At 41.7% G+C, this 11,224-nt stretch overlaps 1 protein-coding gene across 3 annotated transcripts; it reads right to left on the reverse strand.

The window, feature by feature from the left end:
• Nucleotides 1-561: 561 nt before the first annotated feature.
• asb1 (ankyrin repeat and SOCS box containing 1) lies at nucleotides 562-10,754 on the reverse strand. 3 transcript variants are annotated; one of them, XR_010456670.1, is made up of 6 exons: nucleotides 10,407-10,754; nucleotides 9,851-9,992; nucleotides 9,177-9,479; nucleotides 4,645-8,604; nucleotides 4,188-4,518; nucleotides 3,345-4,039 (listed from the first exon to the last, which is right to left on the reverse strand). XR_010456670.1 is itself a non-coding variant. In XM_064975794.1 (5 exons), exons 1-5 carry the CDS (start codon nucleotides 10,516-10,518, stop codon nucleotides 1,892-1,894), a joined length of 1,083 nt encoding a protein of 360 aa, XP_064831866.1. In that variant the 5' UTR covers nucleotides 10,519-10,754; the 3' UTR covers nucleotides 562-1,891. The 3 variants fall into 3 exon arrangements, 1 of the variants encoding a protein (XP_064831866.1); XM_064975794.1 differs by lacking the exons at nucleotides 3,345-4,039; nucleotides 4,188-4,518 and adding an exon at nucleotides 562-2,022 and having other exon boundaries at nucleotides 8,210-8,604; XR_010456669.1 differs by having other exon boundaries at nucleotides 4,188-8,604.
• Nucleotides 10,755-11,224: the final 470 nt, after the last annotated feature.

The raw sequence follows: 11,224 nt of genomic DNA on the forward strand, positions 1-11,224 counted from the left end.
ATGATCTCTAAATAACAATAAAAATATCCCCATCCAAATCCATCAGTTTAAACTAGAGAAGGCCACCTATGGCATCTGCTGTGGAAGGCTGCCGAGTTACAGCTATATTTGTCAGACTATGAGACATCCTGAAAATCGTTCTTCCCGTGAAAACGTCTACAGACTCCAAACTATTATGACCACTCTATGGAAAAGATGGCGTTCCCCAGCTTTGTCACGGGACTCGTCATAAGGTTACCGGTACCGTTGTTATTTATTTTTATTAATGGAAGTATTGGGGTAGTTTTGTACCTTCCCAAAAAGGGGGTTAAATGTGTAAAAATATATATATATATATCCTTGTTCCCTTATAATTCCTTGTTCCTTATCTTTTGTTCTTGTATTTTTTGCCATTTATGAATGTTATTCAATCCGTTTCTATAGGCCAGAGTATTAACGCAAAATTCTATATTTTATCAAATGTTCTAATATATATATATATTTTATACCTAAAGGGGTCCTAAAATTAAAAATCAAATAGCTATATGAGCCATTGTATGACCCCCCCCCAACGGTTTAGATTTACAGGGGTTAAAATATGCATTGTGAACTGAGGAGTGTGGAGAAAGCATTAAAATGTACATTTGAACAAGATCAGGACACAAGACCCATGTTAGTGCCAGGTATAAACAGGACTAATGGCAGGCAAAGACGTGCTTTCCAAAGAAAATGAAATTGGAAGCGGGTGTGAGAAAGATAAATGATAGCGCTCTCTTGTTCTGCAAAAAGACGGGAAGAAGGGGGAAACAGATATTGCTTTAGTTGCAGATCACTTTGTAGGTGGTACAGAAAGCCCTAAAAGAGAGAAAATAGAAAATAAATATGTTTTTGGAATTATTGCAATTATGTGGAAGGTATGCAAGTAAGTCAAGAAGCAACTCATACAGACTCATACAGAGAATGGAGGCTTTGTCACAGCAAACAAGCAATAAACAATGTTTCTGATGCACTGTACACTGAGTGTACAAAACATTAGGAACACATTAGCACCCCCTTTTGCCCTCAGAGAAGCCTCAATTCGTGAGGGCATGGACTCTACATGGTGTCGAAAGCATTCCACAGGGATGCTGGACCATGTTGACTCCAATGCTTCCCACAGTTGTGTCAAGTTGGCTGGGTGTCCTTTGGGTGTTTCCCATGTGTATTCTTGATACACATGGGAAACTGTTGAGCGAGTAAGACCCAGCAGCGTTGCAGTTCTTGATACACTCAGACCGGTGCGCCTGGCATCAACTACATTACCATACCCCCCCAAAGACACTTAAATCTTTTGTCTTGCCCATTCACAATTCATGTCCCAAGGTGTAAAAGTATTTTTTTTAACCCATCTCCTGCCCTTCATCTACACTGATTGAAGTGGACAAAAAAATGACATCAATATAGGGTCATAGCTTTCACCTGGATTCACCTGGTCAGCCTATGTCATGGAAAGAGATGGTGTTCCTAATGTTTTGTACACTTAGTGTATTTGTATAGAAATAAATGATTGATCTATTATTCTTCAGCTATATGGATTCATTTACTTTTTGGGAGGTATATGTTTGACAACCATGTGGTCTCATTACCAGGCAAAAAAACCTTCCCCATTTCGTTTGCAACTTTGAAGCTTCCTGCAGATTTTGCTGCAGCTGAACCAGCCTTTGAGCAGAGAATGGGGGGTGGGGTGGGGGGTGGATGCCCAAGCTGAGAAATAAACAAAAAGATGACTAGTTGTATTTGTTTAAATTATGCCCAGCTCATGAGGCCCCTTGATTATGATGTGAAGCCTGAGGCAATTGCCTCTTCTGCCTAATGGTAAGTCCGTCACTGTTCATAATAGCATAACGATCATCAAAGGCAAGGCCTGCCAGAGTCAGTTCTGGTGAAGCAGGAAGTTCTGAATGGGGTCCGGGAGCGGTAGAGAAGGGATGTGTTTTAGCCGATGCTTCCCCATCACTTTTCTAATACTGATCCGACATTGATAGGTCAGCCTACGAGGACATCCTGGGGGAAAAAAGAAGGAATTTGTTATCAACAGGATAAACACACAGTCTGACATGACATTTTCCATTAAACTTGAATGATACACATCAACATTGATCTGATGGCAATTATGAGAAAATATCATATAAATCTACAAAACTCTTCCAAAGGCGCATGGTAGTAGCCTACATGAATGTCATACATATTTCCATCCAATTGATCACAGATGTGAATATTCTAAAATCTGCATATAGAAAATAAGTGCATTTTCTCACCAGTGTTGGTTACACCCCAAAAAAATCAGTGTGTGATGTGCGGATAAAAATCAATGCGTGATGATGTAGTGCACCCAAAAACATGTACCGAATAAAAATCTGAAGTTCAATGTGTTTCCATCGCATTTTCCACTCTACTCATAGTTTTGTCACAAAAACTGCCACATTAAATCGCAAATGTGCCCACTCTGGACTTGGCATGTGCGCTCTAGCCAACAACAGATACTGCAGTGAGGATATAGGCTAGTGATGATGAGATTATTATGGATATTATTTGTATTTGTCAAACGGCAATCGATATTTACTGAAAAGTTTACTTCGATATGGTTATTATATCAATATTTGTGCATAAAGGCGTTTCCACCTCAATTTCTTGCATAATTAATTTTACCAACACAAAAAGATCCCAACATGTTGAACAAACAAATTATCTGTCAGCATTTATACAATTGTTCAGAAAATTCCTCTTTTCATCACAGCTGGTGTGTTAAACATTTTTTTTTTTTAATGATTATACGGTATGGCTTTACTCTCATAAAAAACTGTGGATGGAAACGTGGTTTATGTTCCATTTAATTTTATGGCTAGTGCACACTATGCCAAACTTTGCTGACCTGTCAGCAGTTCCCTATGTAAAAAAAAAAAACATACACCATTTTCCGGTAGGTCCATGGATCCGAGATAAACTGCTAGAGGAATTTAGTCTAATTTCATAGAAGTAAAAAAGTCATGAAATTTCAAGGAAGTAATCTGATAGATGTGATATCAATCAAAGTCCTTTATACATCAGCAGATGTCACAAAGTGCTATACAGAAACCCAGCATAAAACCCCAAACAGCAAGCAATGCAGATGTTGATAGCAGTCATTGTTTTACAAGTCACAAGTAAGTCTCAAGTCTTAGCATTCAAGTCCCAAGTCAAGACAGGCAAGTCCCAAGTCAAGTCTCAAGTCCTAAACTTTTGAGTTTTGAGTCCTAAACAAGTCAATGTGCTCATCACAAAATGTAATACCATTTCATATTTTTAAGAAGAGTAAGTTAGTATATTAAATTTACACAAATCATGAATGCTTTTAAAAAATATATATATATTTATTACTTTACAAATAAACGTTATATGGAAATACATCAATATGACAACAAAAACAAAATATTGTAGTGCTCTCTGTCTCTATCCAGATATATTTTAGACACCTAAAACAATCCTGCCATGAAGTTACAATCATTTATTAAAAGGTACATCAAAACAACTGCTACTGAACTTCAAGTAGGCCTACAATTTGAACACTGGCCTGAATGTCTGAGAAAAAAAATACAAATCCCAAAGATGGGAGATAAAACCTGAACATGGAGACTACGTGTGTGTGTGTGTGTAATGCATAAACAGTTAATTTTTTTCTCTTATCTCAGGGCCTATGATGCATTGCATTTGCAAAAGACCAAATTCAATAAAGGTCTGTCAGTCATTTGTGCACGATGAGGCTGCAGTATGATGCCACCATGGCTGAAGACACGCTCCACCGGACGCACTGGACGCACTCTGCCAAGACCCTGATGGCCACTCGGGACAGTGAAGAAAGAGCCTTCATGTTCATCGCCCAGAGGTAGTGACTTAGCTGTAGTGGTCCCAACAGCTTTCTTCTGCCTCTTATAGTGTGCTGCAAAAAGCCATTTTTCTTGTCCAAGACTATGGTCCTCTCGCTTTTACTCATCAACAAGAGGCACAGCTTGCTCAGTCCCTTCAGCATTTTGCAGAATCAGTTCTGGCAAAACATGTTAAAGCATAACAGAAACAAAATGGCCGGTATTGGAGTATTGGTGATGCAGTGGGTTAAACTGAACAAGTATTATTGCTGCAGTCAATTGGATTAAATTATGAGAAAAAGTTACATTAAACTCAATAATATTTACCTTTCACTCTTTGTGCCACCTCCTCTTTGACCTTCTCCTTGACCAGCACATGGTGCTCTACCCACATCAGAGAAAAAGCCAGATCCACAGCAGCTGCTTTGAGTTCGACTGGATCTGAAAAAGGGGCAGTGATTCCATCTTGTGTCCTGGCCATTTTCACATTGATGAAGATTCCAAGAAATATTTGTTCGGGGATGCCTGGAGACTTCTGACCAGGCCACTCAGGAAATGGACTTGAGGCTTCCGCTGCTCCAGGTGGTGATTCAGGGTCAGGACCGAGGGAACAACAAGTCTGACTCGAGTCCAAGCCATGTGACTCGAGTCCACACCTCTGGTTGATAGTACAGTAAGATAATGGTGTTATTGTCATCAATGAGTTTGAGAGAAAATAAATACTTAGTGCAGATATGTCAAATATTGTGTGTAGATGTAATGTAATAGTCTCGTGTTACCATACCTCCAAATCACGTTGTTGTCACGCCGCTCCTTTGGAAGCCTGAAGATGTTTGTGTTGGCCGAAACAGCTAGATTGGAGCGCTGCATTTAATGTACATTTCAAGAACCCCCCTCCCACCCCACATGCCCATAGATTGGGTGCTGCGTGTTTTGACGTGTGTCACTCCGAGGACGTTTTATTTAGAAGGTTTGTGTGAGGACGAGTGTGGAGAACGCATGAAAATGTACATTTGAGAAGCAGTGCGCACTCCCGTGCTACTGTATTACCTTTGACCAATAGAAATTAAACAAGATTACTACATAAAGTCATCACAAGCTTGTAACATAATAATCAATGTTTGTGGGTAGCTAGTTAGCTACCAATTCTTTGTTAGTTAGTCTGCACGCACATTACAATGGATATTCTAGACAGCTAAACATGCCAAAATGAACACAGTAGGTATTTATTAACGTATCAAGATAAAATATTATAGTCAGGCAACATACTGTATGAGACTGTGAGTGGGAAACTTCTCACTACGACGTCAGAGCATGTTTTCTCTCGCTTTGGAACTCTGCCCAAGCAAGGTCGTTGATGGGTTTGACGTGTTGCCGTGAGTCACTGATTTACACTGGGTCTCCAACCCTTTTTAGACACTTTCTACCATTGACTTCCCCAGGCTTTCCTGATTAGGCAAAGCCTGGGGTTCTCGACGAGGCTAGTTATGTAAAAATCAATTCATCAATAAGTAACGTAAATGAAGAGTTTAATTTCAAACCCTATATATCCATTTTCAGAAATGTTTGTAAATTAGCTGTTATTTTTTTTGAAGAACTTGTGAAAGAGATGTGGCATGGGGTTGTTCAATGACAGACATGTAACAGTGCCTTCGGAAAGTATTCAAACCCCTTGACTTTTTTCACATTTTGGTATGTTACAGCCTTATTCTAAAATGGATGCAATAGTTGTTTCCCCCTCAATCTATACACATTACCCCATAATGACAAAGCAAAAACAGGTTTGTATAAATTTATGCAAAAACTGAAATATAACATACATGTGTATTCAGACCCTTTACTCAGTACTTTGTTGAAGAACCTTTGGAAGTTATTACAGCATAGAGTTTTCTTGGGTATGATGCTACAAGCTTGGCACAACTGTATTTGGGGAGTTTGTCCCATTCTTTTCTGCATATCCTCTCAAGCTCTGTCAGGTTGGATGGGGAGCGTCGCTGCACAGCTATTTTCAGGTCTCTCCAGAGATGTTCAATCACGTTCAAGTCCGGGCTCTGGCTGGGCCACTCAAGGACATTCAGAGACTTGTCCTGAAGCCACTCCAGCATTGTCTTGGCTGTGTGCGTAGGGTCGTTGTCCTGTTGGAAGGTTAACCTTCTCCACAGTCGGAGGTCCTGAGCGCTCTGGAGCAGGTTTCCATCAAGGATCTCTCTGTACTTTGCTCCGTTCATCTTTGCCTCAATCCTGACTAGTCTCGTAGTCCATTCCGCTGAAAAACATCCCGCCAGCATGATACTGCCACCACCACGCCAGACGTGGCGCTTGTCATTCAGGCCAAAGAGTTCAATCTTGGTTTTATCAGACCAGAGAATATTGCCTTTTGGCAAACTCCAAGGGCGCTGTCATGTGCTTTTTCCTGAGGAGTGGCTTACGTCTGGGCAATCTATCATAAAGGCCTGATTGATGGAGTGCTGCATCTCCCATCTCCACAGAGGAACTCTAGAGCTTTGTCAGAGTGACTATTGGGTTCTTGGTCACCTCCCTGACCAAGCCCCTTCTCCCCCGATTGCTCAGTTAGGCCGGGCGGCCAGGTCTAGGAATAGTCTTGGTGGTTCCAAACTTCTTCCATTTAAGAATGATGGCGGCGACTGTGTTCTTGGGGACCTTCAATGCTGGTACCCTTCCGCAGATTTGTACCTCGACACAATCCCGTCTCAGAGCTCTACGGACCATTCCTTCAACCTCATGGCTTGGTTTTTGCTCTGACATGCACTGTCAACAGTGGGACCTTATATAGACAGGTGTGTGCCTTTCCAAATCATGTACAATCAATTGAATTTACCACAGGTGGACTCCAATCAAGTTGTCAAACATCTCAAGGATGATCACTGGAAACAGGATGCACCTGAGCTCAATTTCGAGTCTTATAGCAAAAGGTCTGAATAAATAAGGTATCAGTTTTTCATTTTTAATACATTTGTAAAAATTCTAAAAACCTGTTTTTGCTATGTCATTATGGGGTAGTGTGTTTAGTTTGCTGAGGATTTTTTTTTATAAAAAAAAAATCTATTTTAGAATAAGGCTGTAATGTAACAAAATGTGGAAAAAGTCAAGGGGTCTGAATACTTTCCGAATGCACTGTATTTGATTGAAATCAACCACTTGATAGTTTCATTTCAGAGAGACAAATGATCATGTTTTATTGCAAAACGCTATAAATCCGCCTCACTCTTGGAGGAATAAGTAGTAGTGATGGGTTTTACACGGTAAAATGTGATAACTTCATTGTTTTTTTTATAAAGAAATGTACAAATTATACATTTGTGGCATCAATATATACATTTGTGACATCAATATAAAACAATAAATCAATAGAGTGATATGAGATTTGTATGTAAAATATTTACATTTGACATTTTAGTCATTTAGATGAGACAACCATATATCCACAGTCAAATATACAGAATACAAATATTTCATTCCAGCTAAACGATGGATATATAGTGTTTTGGAACTAAACTCTTCAAATACATTTAGTTTAATGTCAATGATCGCAAAGGTATCGGCAAGTGTTAATTTCATATTTGTGATGTGTGCAATGTATGTTGCTGTTACAGTGTTTATTTATTTCACCTTTATTTAACCAGGTAAGCTAGTTGAGAACAAGTTCTCATTTACAACTGCGACCTGGCAAAGATAAAGCAAAGCAGTGCGACAGAAACAACAACACCGAGTTACATGGAATAAACAAAACATACAGTCAATAACACAACAGAAAAAAAAGAAAGCCTATATACAGTGTGTGCAAATGGCATGAGGTGGTAAGGCAATAAATAGGCCATAGTAGCGAAGTAATTACAGTTTAGCAAATTAACACTGGAGTGATCGTTGGGCAGATGATGATGTGCAAGTAAGGTCTAAAAAAAATAGCGGGTCCGCGTCACATTGGGTCAGGTGGGTTACCGGAAGGTATATTTAATTTAAAAATGGAAAAGAGATTGAAAATAAATTGAAATATGTACAAAAAAAGACGAAAAATACAAAAGTACACGATAGGACAACAAACCACATCTACACTGCTACGCCATCTTGGATGTATATGTATGTACATTCACCCTTTTCAGGTAAACACTTCTGCCATGTTGCGACGGTAAGCTTTCAATAAACTCATAGGCGACAGTCAAATAGACACAAACACATAAAGATGCTCTTCATACACGCAACCCACTACTACTATTATTATTTCTGTGACTTTTCACATCATAGCGCCTCATGGCTCTAGATAAGAGTGTCTGCCAAGTGACTAAAATGTAAATATAATGGTGCTGTGTGAAGGTTGGAACTCTACTCACTCCTGGCCTCCAAGTAGAGCTGCAGGGCTTCGGGGTCAACCCTCTCTCGGCCCCCGGCGGTCGCTCCCTCTCGGTGGGGCTGCTCCCAGGGTACCAGGCTGGGCTTGGCACCGTGGTCTAGCAGCAGTCTGACGAACGCCGCCTCACAGCCGTGTCTCAGCACTGCATCCAGCAGGCAGGAGGCCAAACCCTTTGCTAGCGCATCGCGGCTCACTGGTCCGTTGTAGTTGTAGTCCGGCTGGGCGCCAGCCGCCAGGAGCAGGCTGAAGCAGTGGAGGTGGCGGTAGGCGGCGCTGATGTAGAGCGGGCACACCACCAGTGTGGTGAGGGTGCGGGCCGCACCAAAAGGGGGCCTGGCGCCCAGCTGGTGGTCCACATCCACGTCGGCATGGAACCTGGAGAGATGGGTCGTGTTGATTAGGTGTAACAGTATAAATTTAGACCGTCCCCTTGCCCATACCCGGGCGTGAACCAGGGACCCTCTGCACACATCAACAACAGTCACCCACGAAGCATCGTTACCCATCGCCCCACAAAAGCCGCGGCCCTTGCAGAGCAAGGGGAACTACTACTTCAAGGTCTCGGAGCAAGTGACGTCACCGATTGAAATGCTATTTAGTGCATACCTGACTGTCCAATAAGAAAAGCTAATTTTCACGTTTTCCATTGCGTGTCCTAATGAACACAACCATGGTGATGGGACATGTTATGAACAGAGAACAACACTGATCAATCAGACAATAACACAAAAGTAATGGAGAATAATTGTGTCATAAAACAATAGGTTTTTTCCAGAATGTATTGGTTTCCTTCCTTCGCCAAGAAAAATGAGCCCTAAATTCCATTATTGGTCCAAGGCAATTCAATCAACAAATACTAGCAGATGACCCCTCCTATAGCTATTATAGCCTCCTTCATTCCATCCAATTCAATAAACTAAATTGGTATGGAAAGTTAAAGCACTCACCTGATGAGCTCTTGGAGTATGTCCACCCTGCCTACCCGTGCAGCGTGATAGACGGGAGTGCTGCGGTGGTGGCGGCTGCCGTTGGGGTCAGCTCCAGCTTCCAGGAGGATGGTCACACAGTCCAGGTGTCCGTTGACCACCGCCACGTAGAGGGCCGTCTGACCCTTCACATCCACTAGGTCCACCTTGGCCCCCTGGCCTATCAGGTAGGCCACACAGGCCCCTTGACCGGCTGTGGCAGCGATGCGCAGAGGGGTGCAGGGCAGCCAACCACAGCACCATACAGACTTCTCGTTGATCCGCCTGACAGCCAATAGGAGATGTTCGCTCAGAACTCATACCAGTTGTAGTAGACTATTTTAACACTCAGAACGCTGTTAAATAAAGGGGCGGTATTGCCGATGGTGCCGTATCCTAAAAAGTGTGTCAACATACACACACAAACTAAAGAAAGATACAGAAGGGTGGAAGGGATTTTCTTGCAATAGGCCTACATCTTGAATATGACTGTGTTGAATATGAAAGGGGTAAGATAGTGGCTTTCAGACTTTGCTAAATACAGTGTGTGCATAGGATATTCACATTCATGTGGGAAGTGAGAAGGGTGCAAAACAGGTTGGAGATGGGGTTAGAGAGTGTGCAGTAAGGCCCAGTGGCCTCCCTCCTTCACTCACTCTCTGAAGCTGTCCTCCTGCAGCAGGTTCCTTAGAGTATCCAGGTCTCCTACGTAAGCAGCGTTGTGGAGCAGCGCTTCCTCACTCTGCTCTTCAGGCTTTTTATTGAACTGCTCCTGCAGCCATTCCTTCAGGTTACGGCCTGGATGAGAAAGAGCAAAGCTAAAGCTCCAAATATCCAGATGAGATGATGCTGTGCTAACTGATTTGCCTAGCATTTCCACTACCACTGGGTTGCAATAGCGACTATAAATAATTTACACACCATCCATGCATGCACATATTGACTTGATGTGTCATTGATGTACACATTACCTGGATAGTATAGTGAATTACGAATAAATTAAGTGATAAAGGGGCTCAAATCGATATAGTTCACTAACATGGTATAGTTTGCGTAATTACGCAGGCGTATGCAACGCAAATTGTAACCACAAATAGCCCATCCAGCTTACTGAGAATAAATCTAGTTTCTCACAATAATGCTAATGCAGCTGTATTCTCTTGCACAGCTAGGTGGTAGAACAGTGTAAACATTCAACGTGTTGTGTTTTACCTGCAGCTGTCGGGCTGGGTAGGTCAGAAACGGTGACAAGGGGACAGATGATATTCGGCGCAATGGGTGGGTCGACAACATCACCCAACTCGAAGCCTCCGCCGTCCGCCATTTCTCCCTAATAATAACTTCTCACGCTTCTTTGCAGGGAGTCTCCTACGAAAAAGCGCCAGAACTAGGAAAGTGATTACCTAGCTAGTGTTACCAAAACGACTTTGTCATACCGTCCGTTGTGCCATTGTTGTTGTAATGGAATATATTTATGACACCTCACTGATCCTCTTTTTTGCTTTCCCTATCCGAGAGACGAGAGTGAGACTTCCTGCTCTTGGAGTCAGTTAAAGGGGAAATCAGCAACCCCTGTTGCAGTATAAAGGGGAAATCAGCAACCCCTGTTGCAGTATAAAGGGGAAATCAGCAACCCCTGTTGCAGTAAAAGGCTGATGGATGGGATTGGTTGGAGGAACCACTCTCAAATTCATAGACGGTGCTAATAGATGCAAGGACTGACCAGCTATTATATAAAATTATAGTTTAAACCATGTTTTGAGGCTATAGTGTTTATTTACATTTTCTTTGTTTACAAACATTGGAGTAAAGCAAGCTTACAATTAGGGTTCTGATGGGTTAAGACAGTTGAACTAAGCTCATGAGAAATGTATAAGTTATATTCGTCAAGTATCAAATGGGTACATATAATTTATCATTCCAAAAATGAATGTAGCAACTGCTGATTGCCCCTTTAAATTGGACCAAATGCATTATAGCTATGGGGAATACTGTAGAAACCCACAGTATCACGTTTCAGGAGAAGACCC

Source organism: Oncorhynchus masou, chromosome 10 (assembly GCF_036934945.1).
Source record: "Oncorhynchus masou masou isolate Uvic2021 chromosome 10, UVic_Omas_1.1, whole genome shotgun sequence".
Lineage (NCBI taxonomy): Eukaryota > Metazoa > Chordata > Actinopteri > Salmoniformes > Salmonidae > Oncorhynchus > Oncorhynchus masou.

What these genes read in the sequence shown, in the direction of transcription:
- asb1 (XM_064975794.1), bottom strand. Translation starts at nt 10,518, where the DNA reads ATGGCGGACGGCGGAGGCTTCGAGTTGGGTGATGTTGTCGACCCACCC. An exon ending in ACCCAGCCCGACAGCTGCAG is followed by an intron (nt 9,993 to 10,406) that starts GTAAAACACAAC and finishes TTTCTCATCCAG; the next exon opens with GCCGTAACCTGAAGGAATGG. An exon ending in CAGGAGGACAGCTTCAGAGA is followed by an intron (nt 9,480 to 9,850) that starts GTGAGTGAAGGA and finishes ATTGGCTGTCAG; the next exon opens with GCGGATCAACGAGAAGTCTG.